Source organism: Gossypium hirsutum, chromosome D07 (assembly GCF_007990345.1).
Source record: "Gossypium hirsutum isolate 1008001.06 chromosome D07, Gossypium_hirsutum_v2.1, whole genome shotgun sequence".
NCBI classification, from domain to species: domain Eukaryota; kingdom Viridiplantae; phylum Streptophyta; class Magnoliopsida; order Malvales; family Malvaceae; genus Gossypium; species Gossypium hirsutum.
The window spans coordinates 8,642,172-8,664,277 of NC_053443.1; the positions used below are offsets into that span (position 1 = coordinate 8,642,172).

At 33.0% G+C, this 22,106-nt stretch overlaps 2 protein-coding genes across 2 annotated transcripts; both read left to right on the forward strand.

Annotated features, from left to right (window-relative positions):
* Nucleotides 1-1,413: 1,413 nt before the first annotated feature.
* LOC107956548 (uncharacterized) lies at nt 1,414-3,712 on the forward strand. The gene is made up of 4 exons (XM_016892166.2): nt 1,414-1,985; nt 2,831-2,987; nt 3,214-3,295; nt 3,454-3,712. The coding sequence occupies exons 1-4, from the start codon at nt 1,742-1,744 to the stop codon at nt 3,643-3,645; spliced, it is 675 nt and encodes a 224-aa protein (XP_016747655.2). The 5' UTR covers nt 1,414-1,741; the 3' UTR covers nt 3,646-3,712.
* A 2,432-nt stretch (nt 3,713-6,144) lies between these two features.
* On the forward strand, nt 6,145-17,179 carry LOC107953467 (alpha-N-acetylglucosaminidase). The gene is made up of 19 exons (XM_016888781.2): nt 6,145-6,604; nt 6,711-6,790; nt 7,261-7,472; nt 7,574-7,695; nt 8,526-8,611; nt 8,912-9,006; nt 10,724-10,805; nt 11,087-11,193; nt 11,353-11,383; nt 12,107-12,224; nt 12,441-12,488; nt 13,715-13,824; nt 14,271-14,373; nt 14,770-14,868; nt 15,310-15,420; nt 15,691-15,923; nt 16,065-16,302; nt 16,378-16,456; nt 16,764-17,179. The coding sequence occupies exons 1-19, from the start codon at nt 6,389-6,391 to the stop codon at nt 17,006-17,008; spliced, it is 2,415 nt and encodes an 804-aa protein (XP_016744270.2). The 5' UTR covers nt 6,145-6,388; the 3' UTR covers nt 17,009-17,179.
* The last annotated feature ends 4,927 nt before the right edge of the window (nt 17,180-22,106 follow it).

Here is a 22,106-nt window from a genome sequence, read left to right on the forward strand (position 1 = left end):
AAGCTAAAATTTTCAGCTTATGGATAAAATATTTTAAGGCCAATTTTAGGTTTGGGAGAAACACTTTTTTTAAAAAGAAAAGTAGCTTGTTTAGGAACGCTTTTGTCCCAAAAGCACTTTTGAAAAGTATTCTTGAACTAGACCTTAGTAGTACATAATTTAGCTCAATTATGCTGATGTACACTTAAAAGTGTTGAGCGGGTTACAACTTTTAAAAATAATTTACAATTAGAAAAACACAATTCGGAATAAAATTTACACTTATTAGGTCTTATCTAAAAAGTAATTTTCTATAATTTTTATAACACAAGAGATGATTTAAGCTTAACTTCACTCTCATACAACTATAATGAAATAACTCTCTTGCTAAATGAAATCTTAGCACTCGCAGATGCTTCTCTAATCAATAAAATTGTGCTCTTACGAATTGGGAAAGGAGAATTGCATCAAAAGAGTTTGAATCTTGATCATTAGAATGTCAACAAAAGATCTTAATCACTGCTCCCTTATGTTATTGATGAAAATTAAATAGATAATTTTTTTTATAAATAAGATATTTACAATAACAAAATACTTAGATTAAAAAAATTGAATTGAGAAGTTGGTTTTTGTTGATTTTTTTGTTCAAATAACTCGTGAGTTTGATTAAATTTTTAAAAAAAATTAATATTTAAAAAATTCAATTCAAACTCGAGCTTGAGTTGAATTATAAATAATTGAGTTTAAAATTAAATATTTAAATTAAACTTATTTTTATATTAAATATTCAAATTTAATGCAACGAGTTGAAACAATTTATTTATTTTTCATCGCAAATTAAAAAAAATGCAACCAAGGCAAGAAAGAGGAAGTGAGTATGCTTGTGAAGGTGGGCCATTCCTGTCCAAATAATTTCCCAAAGTACTTGTGCATGTGAGATTATACCCTTCCTTTCCAAGAGAATAAGCATATATTGCTGCATCAAAATGGGATACCTTTTTAATTGATTCCATGCTTCTTTCAACATACACAACTAAGCTTTAACTTTACCACCATTTCTTCATATCTCTTTCTCACCACTGTTTAATTATTAACCTAATACGGTAGCTTCTTTGAAGAATGTAATATTGTGATTCGATTTATTAAATTTAGATTTTTACAAGTTAATGCTATTTAAATTGGTTTTAAATAGTAATACTCGGATTTAGTATAAGAAATAAATTCGGATTTTATTTTTAACTTTTCTTTTTAAATATAGGAAATAGAGGTTGTCTAAGGATTAAATCCCAAATTGATGTCAAGTGAAGAATTAAATACAAGTTGTTTCTTACTCCACTTGTAGTTCAATTCAATGACCTTTACAGATTCATGTATTTTTATTGTTTTTGTTTTATTATATATGTTTTATTAGGTAAATTATATTTCAAAGAATATGAAATTGATTTTGAGACGTGGAAGTACTTGCATTGTGTTTGTATTATTTTCTTGTGCTGTATATCTTGAGAAAAGAAAGAGTTAAAATTATTATTTCCCATAAATATCAAAGCATGCATGAGAGATTCTTTGCTTTCATCAAAAGCTGCGTTGAAAGTTCTACATCACCTAGTATTATGGTAGCCCTTTCAGAAAAATCACATGATTAAAGACAAGACAACAAAAGCACTTTCTTAATCTCCAAGCTTTTTGCCCCAATCAACTACCCGATATTGGATCTTGTCATGGCATTTTGTTGCTTAAATTATGATGGAGTAAAGGTGTAAGAATGCCATTGCTTTTGCAGATAACAAGGTTTCTTCATCGGAAAATGAAAATGGTAGAGCAGTATGAGAGAGAGTTGGCCGTGGGAGTGGCGGCGGCTGCGTATGTGGTCAACGCCATTGAAAAAGACGAAGCAAAATATAGGATCAAAATAGAAGGGAAAAAACACGATACCATATCAAGGGTGGGAAATTCTGATAGAGTTAGTAGGCGATACTCAAGCAAGGAAGTGACAACAAATACAGCAGGTATGGTATTCATTAATGTTTGTATTTTTGCAGCTTACAACTTATGGGTAGGGGTGGAGACATATTTTTTTTTTGAAATTAAATTATATATTTTTACTATAGTAAAAATATAATTTCATCATTTTAGTAGTTTATATTTTTATAAGTTTTAAGGGTTAAATCAAAATTTTATCCCCTGAGTATAAAATACTCAGCTATTTTTTTCATATTAATTTTTAGATTTATTTTGAAGAGATGAGTTTTATTTTAGCTTTTAAATATTATTTTACAAGTTAATAAAAATAATCAACAATTTTTATATAAAAAATTTAAATATTTTTTATATTTAAGTTAATTTCACTATTTTAAATATAAAATATCTATTTTATATAATAAAAAATTAAAATTAATTGTAAATTAAATAAAAATAAAATTCAATTTGGTTTTGAGTAATCACGATTTTTAACTTGCAATTATAAACTGTCCAGACACTTCAATCTGAATTGGTTTTCAATTTTTCGATTTTTCTAGTTATGGGTAATAACCAATATTTAACACCATATCTATTTACATATTGACTCCGAAACATTACTTACTCATATTGATTTTAGGTAGGGTATTTAAGTAGTAAGATTTTTGTTCATGGTCAGTAATTTATAATCAAATTTATTTCCCTTTTACATTGTTTTCATAATTGAACTAGTTCGAGGGCCAGCTAAGATATTAATCTGAAATAAGGTGGTTGAACCAATTTTCTCTATTTTCTAATAATTTATTCAATTGAATCCGAATTAAAAATCGGTGGTTTGACTGATTCAACGACGGATGATACTTTTTAACAAATAAATATATATTTGTTTTCTTAGGTGAAACATCCAGTAGAAAGTCAAGGGAAAGTAGTAAAGGAGGTGGTTCATCAGCTGGAGACCAAAGGTGGAAGGGAAATTATTCCCAAACCAATAATGCTTTGGAGACTAAAGCTGATGCTTGGCAGAATGCTGAGTTGCACAAACTTAACAAACGGTATTCACTAATTTATTTTCAATTTTAATTAGGGTCTTTGTTTTAACTTAAAATTCCTTAAATGAATTTTTTTATTAATTATTAATTATTTTTATAATTTAGTTGCACATTAAATTAGTTTTCAAAGCATTTAAACATTAAAAAAATATAATAATATTATCAAATGCAACTCACCCGATTCAATTGGTTGAACTAAAAGGGCATTCACTAATATGATAAAGCTCAGGTATGAGAATATGAAAGCATCAATTCATGAATGGGAGAAGGAAAAGAAGGTGAGAGCCAAAGTCAAGATGGAAAGGAAAAAGGTTAGATATGAAATTTGAACTTAATTCATCTCTTTTTGGTTAAAGATTTTCAATAGGAGAAAAGTGTTGTGATCCCTACTTGAGATTGAAAAAACACATACTCCTTACTGCTTGAAAACTGTTTTGCTGAATCCAATGATGGATTGGTTGAAGTACAGAAAGAATTGGAGAAGAAAATAAAAAGGAGCAATCAAGTTTACCAATTGAAGATATCAAGAATTGATGATATCGCAGGTGGAGCAAGAGCTCAAGTCGATGAGAAAAGAAGAAATGAGGAATTGAAGATCAAAGAAAAAGCAAAGCAAATAAGAGCTACGGGAGTCGTTCCTTTTACATGTTTATGTTTCTGAATTACATCCAAATAGGAAAAGACATTTGTGAATCAACAACAAGATAATGTAACTTCAATTTCATACCTATTCCTTTTAGAGAAGAACATAAGATAAATTATAAATTAAAAAAAATATTTGTCCAAGGTTCAATCTTTCGAGTTACTTCAAGTTTGATTAGTTTAGGATTTCGATGTAAATCATTAATGCATTTTATTTTCCCTATCCTAAATGGATAATTATGAATCACAAAAAAAAGCAATGTAAGAACCATAAACATGCATTTCCATCCATTTAACAACTTTACGTCCTCCCATACTACTGATTTTAATAGCATGTCTAGAAACCATAGATGCATGCATAAAGTCTTCTAAAAAAAACCCCCAAAAAACCATACAATTTGTGGATTAACATGGCTCAACTAGAAGAAACAGGGCTCATTGTCGACAAAAACTTCTTAAGGTCATTGCGAATGAACTTTAGTATGACTACGTAGCATACATTTTGAGCATTACACTCTTCGAATAACACGACACTGAAATCTTCCTTGAGTTGTCTCTTTACGCTATCGATGGTGGCGGTGTCGAGGTCCAAATCCTGGAAGATTTCTCGAAGCCAGGCCACGAGGTTAGAATTTAACACCATTTCTTTTTTTGAAGTATAAAGTATATCCAGTTTTTCTACTTCTATTTTAAGGGATTTGAAAAAACTGGACACGTGATGTAAATTAAGTTATTGAGGTAACTAAAAAATGTATCACTTTGGCCAACATTTTCCAAACTTTTAAGTATTGGTTAGGTCTAAAAAGGTAACAAATAGGTGCAAGTTGTGAAATTTAAATACATTCATATATATTAACATTTGTTTTTAATGTCATTATGCTTTTGGAATAAATCATTTTTTGATAAAATTTTTAAACTACCTATAATCCGCAAACCCATAAATTGGAGGATATTGTGTGTTTAAGCGCTTTAAAACCTATGACTACTAAGTTATTGCAGTAACAACGATGTCAATTGACTTAATACTTAGATGAAAAATAAATTATTAAATGTAATATTTAATATTACTTCTTACTTTTAGTTAATTTTAATTAAAATAAATTTTTACTTATATTTTCAATTAATTAGAATGATATGTTTTGTCTTGTTTTTGGGTAAAGAGAGACATGTGGATATTTTAAAATTACATGAATAAAGAGTAACATGTTGCACATTTTAAGAAGTTGGACATGCCATTTTGTTAGGCTTTTGGATTAAACTGTATGATATAACATGATTTTAGGTATTAAAATAAGAAAACAAGTGTTGTTTAATGTCGTTTAATATAGTTTTTAATGCCATTAAGTTTTTGGATTCAATCACTAACACCATGATTGATTTAATATCATTTTACAGCTACATATTACATATACAAAATATTTATATTTATCTGATATAAAATATTGATATATTTATTTCTTTAAATATATAATTAATTTAAAATAAAAATTTCATATATACGTTTGAACTACAATCAAAATTTGAAATATATAATTCACTAAATCAAAATTTATTACAGTTTATCTTATCTCTAAAGGTTGTAATTGGTGATATCCATTCGGCATTAAAGGAAATTTAGACACATCCATTCAACAACCATCCCACTCAATTCTTAAGGGAGGTGATGGGAATTAAAAGTTTATATAAAATCATAATAACCAAGTTTCTTTGCTAGAAATTCTCAAATTAATTCAAAGCTTTTTGTTGTGCTTTACTTGGTTCAGGAATCAACGTTTTTAGGTTACTTCGAGTTAATTGTTTAAGGATTCAATTTGATCTCAAGTTTCCACATCAACATCCAAAATGCTTTGCTAACAATAACATGTATTAGATCCTAAAGATGAAACAAAGAAAATTCCACTCATATTTAACCCTTAAACATCATGATTTTAAATATAATTTAATATATTTATAATTTATAATTGAGTTAATATTACGAGTTAATAAGACACCAACTCAGTTAAGAAATAATTAAAAATTATTTTTTACTAAATAAATTATATTATAAAAAATATTTTTATATAAATCTGACTTAAGCTCCAATGCTATAATTTTTAGGCATAATAATAAATTTAACTCTTATCGTCTACGTATTTTATTAATTTGATCGTTATTTTTCAATTAAATTTAGTTCTTAACCTTTAAAAAAATGAAATTTGATCATTAATTTTAAAAAAAGAGTCGAATTATTTTTAAAAAAAATATAAACTAAAACATTAAAATTTTAAATATAAAAGTCAATGTGATAATCTATCTACTTCATGCTCTCTCTCTCTTTTTTAATTTATGAACTCTTTTATAATATTTTTTTGAATTTTTATTGTGGAATTGCTATTTTTTAAAATAAGAATATGAAGTGGTGATGTCAACATCTTGAAAAAAATAATAAAAATATATGTTGGGGGCTACATTCAGAATAATTTTAAAAATTTCTAACTTTGTTTACCGTTTCATTTAAATAGTTTTTTTCCTAGGTATGGCATAATCTATACATTGCCCTTGTTGTTCTTGAGCGTTTGATGCCCGTTCTCTCTCTCTCTCTAATCTATTTGCAATTAATTTGTCTCGCCCAGACTGGCCGGCCGAGAATTTGTCCGATGCTGTTTGCTGGATCCCCTTAATCTCATCTGCTTCAATGATTCCATTTCAGTTTTATAAACAGAATCGCCTCTCTCTCAATAACTCTCCATTCCTAGGCTACGATCCCTTTCCATCTTTCTTCCATGGATTCTACGCTCGCCGCCATTTCTCTCCTCCTTTTCTCGCTCTTTTCCATGGTTTATGCCTCCACTATCGGCGTCCAATATATCTCCAAACTTCTCCAAATTCAAGAGCGCGAGAGAGCTCCTCCTTCCTTCCAAGTCGCGGCGGCTCGTGGCGTTCTCCATCGCCTGCTTCCTTCTCACTCCTCCGCTTTTGAATTCCGTATCATTTCTAAGGTAGTTTTTAACTTTTGTCTTTTCGTTTCCAGTCTGTTTGGCTGCGTATATATCGAATTGAAGGGTTAAATTAAACTCTCTCTTATTGGCTGCCTCTTTCTTTTAGGAGAAATGTGGTGGTGAAGGAGCTTGTTTCATTATCAACAACCATCCTTCTTCTTATAAGTCCGGAGCTCCAGAGATTTTGTACGTGAATATTTTTATTTGTTTCACTACTTCTTGTATGTATCTATGTCAATTTGCATGTACGATATATGTTACATATTTTATTGATTATAAACTAATCTTCGCTGAATTGAGTTGTCCCGTTTATGAACCTTATCTGATGTATGTCAAATTGCTTCGTTTTTAACATCATAACACAGTGGCCCTTTCCTTTTTAGTCTTTAGACCTCAACATACTACATAGCAATTTCAACTTTCAAGACCTCAAGTTTTAAGTCAACATATGAGTTTATCCTGGATTTTCACAGTATTGTTAATTTAGCAGACTGGGATCATAGAGTTTGTAGGCAATAAATACTTTCTCTACAATGTTTTGCCCATAATTGAAATATATTTCAGTTCATTGTATTACACGACACTACTGTATACAGGTATGTCTATGTGCAATATATAGTTACTTTCTTGTTACTTCTTTTGCTGTTCTGGAGCAGAATAAGTGGTGTCACTGGGGTGGAAGTTTTGGCTGGTCTACACTGGTACTTAAAGTATTGGTGTGGTTCACATATATCTTGGCAAAAAACTGGTGGTGCACAACTATTTTCAATACCTCCGTTAGGCTCTCTTCCTCCTGTTCAAGATGGTGGAATCTTGGTCCAGAGACCCATTCCATGGAATTACTACCAAAATGCTGTTACATCAAGCTGTGAGCTTCTGCTTCTATCTCTTAATAAGTTATTAATGCCTTGGAAAATATTTTGAAATATTTTTTGATGAAAAATATATGCATTTATTTGCTTTTGGAAGATACTTTTGCTTGGTGGGATTGGGAAAGATGGGAACAGGAAATTGATTGGATGGCTCTCCAAGGTATCAACTTGCCACTAGCATTTACCGGGCAAGAAACCATTTGGAGAAAAGTTTTCCAGGTAATTTCCTTATATAAAGTTTTCAAAATTTGACTAACTTAGCAAACTTTATTCATTTTGCCTGTCTTTTCACCTTTTCTTTCTTGTGGAGAAACGCTAGTCACATGCACAACCCTCCACCCTGCAACTCTGCTCTTCATGCTCATTCATGTCCTCTTGAAAGATTTCTGGCATTGATGGGGATAGGATGCCACTTAGTCTGCGTCCATTTACTGGCTATATTGATAGTGTATTTTTTCCTTTTTATGCTGGACTCACAAGTGGTATCTGCATTGAGGTGGATGACATAATTGAGCATGGCTTATATGCTTGTTCCCTGCTCTTTCTGAACTTCTAGCTGAACCTGATTTTATATATTCCGGTACATAATACTAGTCTTTTAAAGCTTGTACAAAGTTCTATAGCTAGTGGTTAGATTGTGAATGCTAAATGTTCTTTGCATATAGATATAGTTGTCACTGACACTATCGAGGTTAAGACAAAAGTCCTTTATATATAAATATATATATAGTCATTTATTGCTTACTTCTGCTCAATATGCATTAATGCTGACCGAAAGGTGTATAATCAGTGTGCTAGTAGTACCTTTGTCATTCATTAATTCTTTATGTTCCCGGAAGTACTTATTATTAGTTTTTATTACCAGTAACAACCTGGGCTGTTTTACTTTTAAATTTTCATTAATAAAATTGGAGTTGGCCTCATTGGCTAGTTAGTTTGCTCTAGGAATTATTTTTGGATAACATCATTGTTGCCAAAGTCATGAATAATGTTCTTAAGTTGAGTTCTTTAGATTTTAGTATTTCTTATGAACTTTTTACCTGAAGCAGAAATTCAATATAACCAATTCTGATTTGGATGACTTCTTTGGGGGTCCTGCATTTCTTGCTTGGTCACGTATGGGAAATTTGCATGGGTAAGTAATTTGGAAAAATTTTAGAACTCTTTTTGTCTTTGGCTTGATTAATTTGGGTTGCCAACATGGTAAATCTAATATTAAGGCATTTTAAGCTCAAGCTAATGGAAAGCATCTTTACCTTCCTTTTCAGAGTATGGTTCCTCATTCCCCATCATTTAGATGATTAGAATAAATGAAGTGATACTTTTTCTGGAACGTTCTTTTAATGGCATATTGTAATAACCCTAGGTAGAGAAAATTTGTATTGTTATGATAGTGTTGTAGTTTTGAATCTAATAAGTTGCAATTCAATGCCAGATGGGGTGGACCACTGCCAGAAAGTTGGTTTGATGGACAATTAACTTTGCAAAAGAAAATTCTTGCCCGAATGTATGAACTTGGAATGACTCCAGGTACCAGTTGACATTCCCATCCATTTTCATTTTTCAGAAAAAAAGAAACAAGTTACTTTTCATTATTGTTCTTTTTCTTTAATGAATTAAATTTGTGAATGATGGAAAGGATGGAGAAAGAAAAGATGAAGAGAAAGTTGTGTATTGCTACTGATTATACATATATTTATACAGGTGAACTCTATATACAAGGAAATGAATAATTTTAATTAATCCTAATGGATCCCCTAATTGCTTATTGATTCTTTTCAGATCTCTATAATTACATTAATATATAGGTAACACTCCTCCTCAAGCTAGAGCATAGATATTAATCGTGCCTAGCTTGTTACATAAGTAGTTAACTTGATTTCCTTTAGTGCCTTTGTGAACAAATCAATAAGTTGCTCTCCTGTCTTCACATAGCTAGTAGAGATTATATTATCTAGAATTTTCTCATTAATGAGATAGGCTCGAGCCATTAGTTGATTGCCCTTGCTTTTTCTTCATCAAATTAAATTCCATGTTGTGACACCAAAAAATTGAGAAAAGTGACTTGCTCTTGGCAAAAATGCATTTCTTGAAGTTGCCAAATAGTTTTTCTTGTCGTTGTACTTCAAAAACATCTCTAAGATGCTGCAAATGTCCCTTAAGATCTTTGCTATGGGTTAGGATGTCATCAAAGTAAACCACACCACACTTGCCAATGAATCTTTGCATCACATGGTTCATCAACCTCATGAAAGTACTTGGGGCATTTGACAATCCGAATGGCATCACCATCCATTCATATAACCCATGCTTGATTTTGATGGCAGTTTTTCACTCATCACCATCATTTAAATTTGATGGTAACCACTCTTCAAATCCACCATTGAGAACACCTTGGATCCATGTAACTCATCAAGCATGTCATCCAACCTTGAAATGGGGTAGCGATACTTAATTGTTATCTTATTGATAGCTTGACTATTAACGCACATCCTCATAGTCCCATCCCTCTTTGGCACCAGTTGTAGTTGATACTTGGCATTGGCTACTCATATAATTTTATTTATCTCTAAGAAGAGATAGAAAGGAGGGAGAGAGTAAAAAGATGAAAAGAAAATTGTGTATTCCTTCTGGTTGTGCATGTATTTATACAAAGATAAACTCCATATACGGAATGAATAATTATAATCAATCCTAATTGATCCTATAATATCTCCCTATTGATTCTTTTCAGATCCCTATAATTATGCTAATATAAAACTAACAAATTGCTTTGCTCAATTTTCTGCTAATCTAGATTACGGAAAGCAAAACTTTTCTCTTAAGAACATAGTCCCTATTGTTACTCAAAACATACTATCATCTTTTCTTTTTGATTTTTGAATGAACGAAGAAGTCTTGATAATTTTTCGTGAATTGTTCCATGGAAAAGTAGCCACTCCTTGGATTTTTGTTGACTGTAGCAAGATGCTCCCTTCTATCAAGTAGGCATATTTACTTGGTTTCATCTGAATGAGGTCAAGCATTAAAAAATATCAATTGTAGCATTAAACAAAAACAACTGATGGATATACAAATTTATAACAAGTTCTTAGTAAGAAATAATGGAAAGCTTGGTTCTAATTACTGATTTGGAGTTGGCACACCTGCCATGGATCTAGGAAAGTTTTAAAACACTAATAACCTTTATAAATTTTTTCTTCCTACTTGATTTAACAGTTTCAAATTTTGTGAATACACTTTGCAGTCCTTCCAGCTTTTTCTGGCAATGTTCCTGCAGCATTTAAAGACATGTTCCCTTCAGCAAAGATAACACGCTTGGGTAATTGGTAAGTTACATAGCACTGTGAATTGGACAAATTAATTTGCTTTTTATGTCTGTCAATTATATTTTTGAGTTGTCAACTTTTCATTAACTCATATTTTCTCCTGATGCATCTTGGCAATAGTATTTGCTTTGAAGTGTTGCAGCCTTGCAGCCTTAGGCTGTCTATTTTATCTAACTATATATAGTAGGTGGAATTTAGACTTTCTTGGTCAAAGTTTGAAAATTTTTACAAAATTTAACAAAGGATTGGAACTTCAATAATTCATCTCAACTGGTCTTCAGGTTTTCTGTTAAACGCAACCCTAAATGGTGTTGCACTTATCTACTTGATGCGACTGATCCCTTGTTCATTGAGATTGGGAGAACTTTCATTGAGGAACAACTGAAAGGTGTGCTCCTTCAATTCCTTGTTATTTATGTTCATAAGCTTCATTTTTTTTTGTCTTTATCTTGCACTTGGAAGTTATTAGATGTTACTTTCCTTTCTATGAATGTTTTTTGCAATTATTCTGAACATTTTTATTGTTTGGGCTTACATCTTTGGTCAGAATATGGAAGGACAAGCCACATCTACAATTGGTAAGATTTTAATTTTTGAGATCCATATTGTTGGATTGTAATCAATAATCTTGATATAGTGGTCATTCGAATCTGTGAAAATCTCTAAATTACTCCCTTACCCTTTAATTTGGCTTTGGTTCTGTTTCTGGAAGGCCTGATTTACTAATTTACTGCAATGAGCAGATGAGCTTCATGTTATTATATTTCACACCCTTTGTTTTATTAGAAAATTACTTGTGAAAGACAAGCCAGAACCAATAATTGCTATGCTTACAAAAGTGTTTGATGCATTTAATGTTGTTATCTTAAATCTGTTCAAATCAATGGGCTCTGGTAAATTGGGATAAAGGAAGCAGTTTATGAGGTCATTGTGGTTCCATTTTATTCTTTTTTGATTTAACATGTGAATTTCACTAGCATGGTATGGCTTAAAATTTGTGAGTGGTGATTGTTATTATGCTTTTGTTAGCTCAGTTGGCTTATTTTCTATCAGTCTTGTTTTCACTTGTTTATTCAATTGTTTCTTCCTCTCTACCTTTCTAGACTTGGCCCGATCCTCTGCTATAGGATTAAAATTTAAGACCACAATGACACTTGTATGGAACCATTCATTCTATTTTTACATGTTGTCTTGTGTATAGAAATGATCTTCCATTGCAACTTTAGATTCAAAATTTTAATCAATTTATTAGTCCTTTTTTCACATCTCTACATTGTTTTCATATGTGCCTAACCATGTAGTGACACGTTTGATGAGAATACCCCTCCAGTGGATGATCCAGGGTACATCTCCTCATTAGGTGCAGCGATCTTTAGTGGAATGCAGAGTGGTGATGACAATGCAATGTGGCTAATGCAGGTCAAAAAATCATATCTCACTCACTTTAATATATAAAACGTGGAACCTTCTTTATCAGGAACATTCAAAAAAGTCCCAATCTGTCCATCTTTTTTCTATTAAATTCTTTATAAAGGTTATTCTGCACACATGACTATGCCATTGCATTCCTGACCTCCTTATAGAGTTAATTACCTTTTGTCCTGATTTTCTAACTGATCAAAATTGATTCCATAGGGGTGGCTGTTTTCATATGATCCATTCTGGAGGCCTCCACAAATGAAGGTTATATCTATAGTTTTCATTTAATTGTCTTTTAGTCACTTCATTTCCAATCTCTAAATTCATCAGCTCTTTGTCTTATATGTCAATTTAGTTTTAGTATTTTGTTCCAATCATCTACAACTTGAATCAAAGTTGATGACTTTCATTTTTAATTGCTATAACTGAAGGTTTAAAGCATTGTGGGAAACATAATTAGTGTAAAGAGAGACAGGTAGGAGGGGAATGGCCCTAAAGTGTGTGGTCCTTTGTTTTGTTATGTTTCAATCATACATGCGATAATCAAGCGAATAAAGCAAACATATGTCTGGCCTTAATATATGTTTAATCCGAATACGATAGCATTTAGTCACACTTCAGAGGTTGAAGGGAACTTACTTCACAGCTCACTAGATAGGTATATTGTATGTCAATGAAGTTTTATTTCCTTCCTTCACCCAAATAGCAACTAATTTTGAACTTCTTCAGTGCTCAAAACAACATTCAAGATTTTCCTTCTAGATTATAAGACTTAATCTATATTTGTATTAAGTAAAATAAAAGAAAGGAAAGTTAAGGCAATGAAAGGAAAGAATTAAGTATTATTTTGTTTGGATAGTTAAAATTAATAAAGGAAAGGAAACTTTTTTTAACAATATTTGTTTGGTTAAACAATGAACAAGAAAGGATTAACTATAATATTTTTTTTACAATTATATCCTTTTCATAAATAATTTATATAAAAGATGAAGAGGATAAAATAGGTATCTTATCTCTTAAAAAACTTTTTTTCTTTCATGTGCCCAGCTTTCCCCCCAAATGGAGGTTAAAAAGGTAAGCCTTTTAGGGGAAAGCAAGGTGTTCTCAGTTTCCCTTACTTTCCTTTGCTTTAAATAAAGAAGTCAATTCAAACAAGGGAAAAGATCTTCCTTTCCCTCTCTTTCCTTTCCTTTCCTTTCCCCTCTCTTAGCCTAATACAAATATAAGGTTACATAATTAGCTTTCCCTGAATCTCTAATGATATTGTGGCATTATTGTTCAGAACTGAAGGATGTAAATGTTGTTTTCTAGTATGAAATTGGAAAACTTATCTACTTGTGTGTGCATTTAGATGAAATCATATTTTTGATATATGTTCAAAGGAGCATGTTCATACATTATCATGCATTCTAGCATTTTGTTTTGAAGAGAACAAAAACTAAAAGATGAATATCTTGTTCATTGATTGGTAGTAACTATGCTTTTCTCAGGCACTTCTACACTCTGTTCCCTTGGGGAAGCTGGTCGTCCTTGATTTATATGCTGAAGTGAAACCCATCTGGATTTCTTCAGAACAGTTTTATGGTGTTCCTTACATCTGGAAAGTTATCATTGCATCACTTCTCTTTCTCTATCTCACAGACTCACATTTGTACAAGCAAAAACTAACATGTTTATGTATTCCTGTGTCTACAAGTTTTTATCAATAATTTTTATCCTTGCATAGTAGGAAACTATTATGGACACAAGAATAGGATCAAGTCACCAGGCAATTCATGGGGATGTTGAAATCAATTGTCTTCTCTTTATCTTGTTTCCTGCAATGACCTATTGTGATTCATAGTTTAGCTTATCAAAGTGACATTGAACCCATAGGCCTTGTTAGAGAGAGATCTAGATCTCTTTAGGGTTTTTGATAGAAATTTTGCTTATTTCATACATCCCTTAAAATATGTCTCTGTTGCCTACCTTAAGGCAAGCAAAATGGAAGTATGGAACTTGTTCTCTTCTGTTTCTTATCTGATCTGTTGGCATCCTACTTTACAGGTGCATGCTACACAACTTTGCAGGAAATATTGAGATGTATGGAATTTTGGATGCAATAGCTTCTGGCCCTATTGAAGCTCTAACAACTGAAAACTCAACAATGGTAAGCTGTACTACAGATTTCTTCCTCCAAAATACCATCAAACAGTTATTGAATGTCATAAGATCTGGGCCTTTCACCTTTTATATCAGTAAGCAATTTCTGTACAAAGTTGTTCTCATTTGATCTTATCCTGCAACATTTACTCTTTGCATGTCAACTTGCATGCCTGTGTCATGGGTTGCGCATGGGAGCACGCAACCATGACAGACTTGTGCGATCCATCGTATTTGAATTCTAAGTCCGTGACACCTGCATGTACGAGTATTACATGTCATGCAAATGAGTTTTCTTGGAACTGACTAATACACTTCTGGCCTTTTGATATTTGCCGTGATTTTTTTATATTTTTATTTTTATAATATAAATCTGTTTCTGACTCCAATAATTTTGGTTAAGGTTGGCATTGGAATGTCAATGGAAGGTATAGAACAGAATCCAATTGTTTATGACCTCATGTCTGAAATGGCATTTCAACACAAAAAAGTTGATGTCAAGGTAATTTTAAACTCTTACACGTTGTCTGCAAATCAGATGTGCTATTCACCATTAGTTTTTTAATAAAATATGATGCATGTAAGTTTGGTAAAAGTTTCTAGATTTAAACCCAAGTTATGACAATTTTTTCTCTATGTAATAAGACAGATTATGAGTTCTGTTCTATATTAAGATTGTTTATTGGACAAGTCTGTTCTAAAGAAGGGAAAAGTAATCAAGTGGCAGGACAAGAATAAGATTACTATTAATTGACCTTGAGCTCCATAATGGAGAAGCAAGAGGATGCGAAAGGAAGGGTGGAAAAAGAAGAGTGAATAGTCCTTCTAGTTTGATTGGACAGAGAACTTGAAGGAATAGTGGGGGAGCCGGGAGGCATGCATTTCCACTGGAGCTTACCAAATTCTAAACTAATCTGTTTCTTAACTAAAATACATCTTTCAGGCATGGATTGAATTGTATATAGCAAGGCGTTATGGACGGTCATCTCCTTTAATAAGAGACGCATGGAATATATTATACCACACAATCTACAATTGCACGGATGAAGCCTATGTAAGTTCTTAAACTTGAAATGTTTTTTTTTTCCCCTTTTCCCCCCTCTGCTGTGTATAGATGTATCAGGGTGGGCATGATTCATGGTCCATTGGTTCCATGAGCTTGACTGACTTGAATGCTATAATCACAATAGAAAACAGTCCATCAATCTTCATTAAGTTTTCTGCCAAGTATTATATACAGAATGGTTTTTTTCTGTACACAATTCCAAGCATATATTTATCATCTTAATTTTTATATAGTTGATAAATGAAAACATTTGAGCAGGACAAAAATAGGGATGTTATCGTAGCATTTCCAGATGTCAATCCATCCCTTATTTCATCACCACTTGAGATGTATCCACATAATGGTAAACCAACTTCAAGAAGAGCCGTACTAAGGGAGAAAACAAATGCATATGAGCAACCTCATCTATGGTATTCAACTTCTGAAGTGATAAAGGCATTAGAACTTTTTATTGCAAGTGGGAATGAACTATCAGCAAGCAATACTTACAGGTTGATTATTTGGTTCCAATACACTGTTTTAGCAATGCTGTGCCAATTGTGACATATTGTAGAACTTCTAGAATGTGCACTCTCTATTATCCATACTTCTTTCAATATTATTTTTAATGGCAATCTACTTTCAATGCCCAGCTATGACTTAGTTGACCTGACTAGACAATCTCTGGCTAAATATGCAAATGAGCTTTTCTTAAAGATCATTGACGCCTATAAGTTTAAAGATGTCGACAAAGTCACCTCTCTCAGTCAAAAGTTTTTAGACCTTGTTGAAGATATGGACACTCTCTTAGCATGCCATGATGGATTTCTTCTGGGACCTTGGCTAGAAAGTGCTAAACAACTTGCACAAAATGAAGAAGAAGAGAAACAGGTTAGAAATTGAAAGTGTTATATGAGCAATTCAAAATGCAAGCATATTTTGGATTGACGTGATCTGAAAATACAGTTCGAGTGGAATGCAAGAACTCAAATAACCATGTGGTTTGACAACACAGAGGAGGAAGCTAGTCTACTTCGTGATTATGGTATTTTTACCTCTCACTGCCTGAGTCTGGTTTTTATCTTTCACCTCCAGCTTATTTATATCCTTAAATGAGTTTCATGGTTGTGGTGCAGTATTACCTAGAATTTTTACATTTTCCTAAATATTCATCTCCTACTATTGTTTTCTACGCTTATTATATCAATGTTGACACACTCCTGTATTTGATGTTTATCCTGAGTCTGGATAGCATAGATGGTGCATATACCTTGTACTTACGTGCTTCATTAAACCTTTCAAAGTTGCATTGCCACAAATTTCCAATTCTCTTTTTTCTTGCATTGGTTTAGGAAACAAGTATTGGAGTGGACTTCTACGAGATTATTACGGCCCCCGAGCAGCAATATATTTCAAAATTTTGATAGAAAGTGTAGAGAATGGCGAGGACTTCAAGCTAGATAAATGGAGGAGGGAATGGATAAAACTAACAAACAATTGGCAGAGTAGTCGGAAGCTGTTTCCGGTGAAGAGCAGTGGAAATGCTGTTAGCATATCAAGGTCACTATACAACAAGTATTTAAGGTCAGAGTCTTGAACCATACTACCATAAATTGAATAAAATTTACTATCAAGATGAACACTTCTAAAGGAAAATATGCTAGAATTAATTACCTGATGTAGCGAAAATATATTGCAAAATATCATGGCTACGTTGTACTCCCACTGCTTTAACATTCTAGCACAGTAGCATGCTACAATTCCCAAACTTTCTTTCTTCGTCTTATCGTTTTTCTTTTTTTATTTGGGTAGACTACAGATTTAATCATAAGTTTAAATTATGTTTTGATCACAAAATTTTTAAGGTCCTAAAATGGACACTAATCTTATCGATTTGTTACACTTTGGTCATATGAGGTACATTATATTATCATTTCAGATGAAATTTAGGTCATATTGCACAGTTAGTCCTTATATATATATATTTCTTTTACTTTCTTCTTTTTTCCCCTTCTCTTCTCTTCTCTTCTCTTCTTTTTCTCTCTTCTCCTTTCATAAGTCTAAAGAACAAAAGAAAAGGTTAGACCAATATAGCATACGAAACTGTATGGGCACTGGGCAATATACCATATAACAACTAGCTGAACATAGAAAGAAAATGTAAACTGATTACTAAAACAATGGTGCACCAAAATGTTAGAAGGTGCCGCCAGCTCCTTTTATAAATAATTTCACTATATTGATATAAAAAATGGGAAAGGAATAAGAAACTTAATCCTTTGATATAATTTGTCCAAATCACCCACATGGATCTTAAACGGAGTAGGGCCAGATATATGAAATGAACTGCTTACATGAAAGCACACTAAACAATCAGATATTTTAAACTAAGAGCTAATATTTAAACTTGAAATGAGTTAGCTAAAAAAATAACTCTATTGACTGATCAAGTGATTTTACAACTGCTTTCTTATTTGAATTTGAATTACCTTATATATATATAGGAGTGTTGTTAATGGTTTATATGTATAAATAGATGTTCATTTAAGAAATCTTACATAGCTTAGGGTGGGTTTGGATGGGCGATTGGGTGCGGTGTGGTGCGTTTAGCTTATTTTTTGTCTCACGCTACAGTATTTAATCTCACCGCCACCGCTGTTTTTACACTAACCGCAGGTAAACGCAACGCCCATCTAAACACACCCTTAGTTATCTTTTTCATAAAGGTATCAAAACCTTGAAAATTCTTCCACGAGAGTCTTGGTCCTCTAGCCTTTTTTTTCTCACCTCCAACCCAACCATAGTTAACATATTCAAATGTCTCGGCCAATGCATTTGACTATACACCCTAAAACTAAAAAAATGAAATCAAGTTAATATTTCAAAATTTTCATTCTTATACCTATGATGGTGATGAATTTCAGAGTCTAGGACCCTATATTTCTTCCCGAAGTATAGAGCATCTCAAATGTTCACCCTACACCCCCCACAAAGTGTTGCTCTTGCTGAACATTGTGGACACATAATTGAAACAACCGAAAATGTATTACACCAAGCATTCGTCTCATCTACTTTTTGGAGCTTCGCCTGCCATCATGTAGTTTAACTTGTAAACCATTTATCCATAACACTTCTTCAAAATGATTTCTCTTATCACAAATTGTTCGGTGGTAAACTAAATTACGAAGTATTACAAGATTTTGGTTGCCTTGTTACACATGGCTTAAACCATATAATAAACAAACTTGAAACAAATTCTCAACCATGTGTTTATTTAAGATTCTCTATGGTTCACCACCGTCGTCAATGTTTTGATACAATATAAAGTAAAAAAATTAGAGATGTCAAATTTTTTTAGACATTTTTTCTTTCAAAAATATTTTCTCTAAAATTAACATATTTCAAATAACAATTGGAATTTTAATGCCTTATCCGAAAATCTCCTATCAATAATATTTAGCTCAATTATCGACTCCTCTCCACCTATTTCACTAGAAATTGCAAATCCCATCATCAGTAGTCAAGAACACAAATTTCAACAAGATGCCAAACTTCATCAACTTTTATCATGCCCAAAGAAAGTTCATCAAATTCAAGTATTTCATACTTAAATTTGAACTCTTCTTTTTCCCATCAATCTCTTAATCCTACCCATAAAACTCACCCATCTTCACTATAAACGTCTCCCATCACCTACTCTCGAAAAAAATAAATTCAATCCATCTTTTCCTACATCTAGTTATCATTTATCTATTCAAGCAACCGGATCTCATCCCACTTCTGACATACTTGAAAAAGCACTACTCAAAGTAACCTTCATGTGTGACCTTAATAAGTTAGGTGTTGCTCTATAACCTTGAGGGAATGTATTGACCGACCAAGTCAATTGGTAACTAGATTTCTTGTTTGAATTTTGAATTTATTTGAATTACCTCCTCTTATCTAGAAGTTTTTGTTGATAATCTGTGTGTATAAATAGACGCTCATTCAAGGAATAATACACAACCAACATTTACCTTTTTCATAAAGTTATCTACTTTTAAAGTCGTGGATTCTGAACTAAAAATGAAGAAAGGGTAATTCGAGCATTAAGGAAACTGGTCCAATCAGGTTTATAACTAGTGTGGTTACCATGCAAAGCGCAAAGCTTGTTTTCATTACAAGGGACATTTTAGAGACCCATCTCTCAATTTCTACAATAAATGAGAACTGCTATACTAACTGCCAAAATAGAAATCTAAGTAGATGTTTCCCATGAAAAAGTCGATGCCATATGTGGCATAATGACCCAGACATCCATTCTATTAACACTTTCAATGGTATCTATACAGCCTCCCCTTCCCAAACGAAAATAAATTAAAATGAGACACTTGTCTTTCTTTTTCCCTTTCGGTGCCTTCTACTGCTTCAAATATTCCAAGAAAGCTTATTCTACTTTAAAGCATGGTGCATATCACTGTAACGCTTTAAACAATCCCTAGCACTCGCAACATCAAATTCGGAATGAAGATTCATCGCCAGAATGAAAATTTCTTTCAACATAAAAAGAAATCTCACTTGCCCAACAGGGATAATTGTGGAGGACCCCGACATTCCTCGTAAGAATCTAGCACATTAGCTTAATGTTTCAGGCGCAATTAGGGTGCCAATCAATAATACATTTGTCAACCAGTTTAGGAAATAGTGCCTTGTGCATGAAGACTTCACTATTCTATTTCAGAACCAATAAATAAATCGTCAAATAGATTCACCACTCAAAGCTGCCTCATCATATAGCATGATCACCATTCCCCTTGATTCATTCAATTCTTGCATATCAAATCAAAACATGGTTTTATGGGAAGGCAAAATGCATTCATGACAAATTCTAAAAGGAGAAAATCATGAAAAGATACATCTTTTGGTTTTTTCGTTATATAAACAAGCTTTCCTTTTACTCTTAGATGGTGACAACAAAAAGGGAAAGAAACTTGAAATAGTAATGCCTATATCATAGGCACCAGACACTCAACCCCTTCAAACTAATTTAATTTTTAAAATAAATGTACACTTCTAATTGCTAATAACGCAATCATGTACAAAAAGATATAAAAACATAAGAAACCAATATGTATGTCCAAGTGCCTCCATTGTGACAAGAAATGGCAACATAAACTAAGGCTAATAATAAAATAGTGAATAAAAACATTTTAAATAACATTTCCATAAATATATGGCTTAATTGAATAATAAGCCATCAAACTACACTTTTTTTTAATCGGGTACCTATACTGCTTTTTAGAGCAAAAGGCCATGAAGCTTAGTCCTTCGTTCATAACTCGAAACATCATTGATCACAAGGTCTTGAATAGAGAAAGGGAAATCTAACCCAAACGTGAGGGTATCCTCACCCTATAAGCCCACACGACTAAGATAGTCTCAACTTTATTACTTGAATAGGCTACATAAGAAGAAACCAATGAGTCAAATAAAACATCCAAGTTTTTGGTCTTCAACAAAAAATGGCCAGAAGTAGATAAATCAAGACAATCAGATCAAAGTTTATTAACAAGTGAGACAACATCACATGACGAAAGCCCATGGAATGTGGCAAAAGAAACCCACCTATAACTGCACCAGCCTCCACCCAAGCTGGTTTCATGCACTCAACCACCCTTTGCGTACATCTGTCACGCAGAAAACCATCCGAATCCTGAATCACCAGTCCAATGCCCATTCATCTAGCCACCGGATCTCAGGCCAGATCAACATTCACCTTGAAGACCCCTTGGATGGGCGGAGACCACTGAACCTCACGCATCCTCAGTGGTAGCATGGAGGCATGAGTCAAGTTAATGGGCACAAAATGCTTCATTTAGCTCCCTCGCCTGAAGCTAAAATGACATGAGGTACCGTGCTATAAATTCCAAATTATCATGACCGCATTATCATGGACATTCCATAAATTCCAAAGTAGCACCAAAAGGTCTATAAAGGCAGCTTTGTCAAGTGACCGCATGGCCATTTCCAACCAATCTATGCAACTAAACACACATGCATTCAACAGAGCATTATCCAGGCCAGCTAAAACAAGGGTGTCATGTGATACCTCAAGGCATGTAGGATGGTCTTAGCTGGAACCCACATCTTTGATAGCTAGCATCATTAGCAAGGGGAATCGAGGCAATCTTAGCTGTTGTAGGCAAGAGCTCATGTCCAACCCGCTATGTGAAAACCTTGATCTTTGGGAGGGTTTGCACTTTCCAGATGGCCTTCCTAAAGAAACCATATGGACCAAAACCTACACCCTGAAGCAATAACCAACTATAACAACTATTTGGGGAGTGGCTCCAAACAAGTGTATCAGCTGGGCCTAGGCTAGTCATCGGGATAGAAAGGATGCGCTCTGCCACATCCAATGTAAAAGCCTGCCGCACCAACTCCCTATCCCACCCCTACCATCCGTCCGCAACAACTCACTAACCACCGCCTCCCTTGGCAACACACCATTATAGCTCAACGAATGGCCATCCAAACCTTCCAACCCCCACCCATCATGCCATATTCGGATAGACGAGCCCCTTCCAACCTGCCAAAAGAATCCAATAGCCAACTTACGCAACACAGCTAGAATAGTACTAGACCATGCAAACGATGATTTTTCCACAGTTTTCGAATGAAAGATATCCCTATCAGGAAAGTATTTTTTTTCACAG

Coding starts and splice junctions, on each gene's coding strand:
- LOC107953467 (XM_016888781.2), top strand. CDS start 6,389: ATGGATTCTACGCTCGCCGCCATTTCTCTCCTCCTTTTCTCGCTCTTT. Junction 6,605..6,710: donor AATTCCGTATCATTTCTAAG/GTAGTTTTTAAC, acceptor TCTTTCTTTTAG/GAGAAATGTGGTGGTGAAGG. Junction 16,457..16,763: donor TAGTCTACTTCGTGATTATG/GTATTTTTACCT, acceptor GCATTGGTTTAG/GAAACAAGTATTGGAGTGGA.
- LOC107956548 (XM_016892166.2), top strand. CDS start 1,742: ATGCCATTGCTTTTGCAGATAACAAGGTTTCTTCATCGGAAAATGAAA. Junction 1,986..2,830: donor AGTGACAACAAATACAGCAG/GTATGGTATTCA, acceptor TTGTTTTCTTAG/GTGAAACATCCAGTAGAAAG. Junction 3,296..3,453: donor TCAAGATGGAAAGGAAAAAG/GTTAGATATGAA, acceptor GTTGAAGTACAG/AAAGAATTGGAGAAGAAAAT.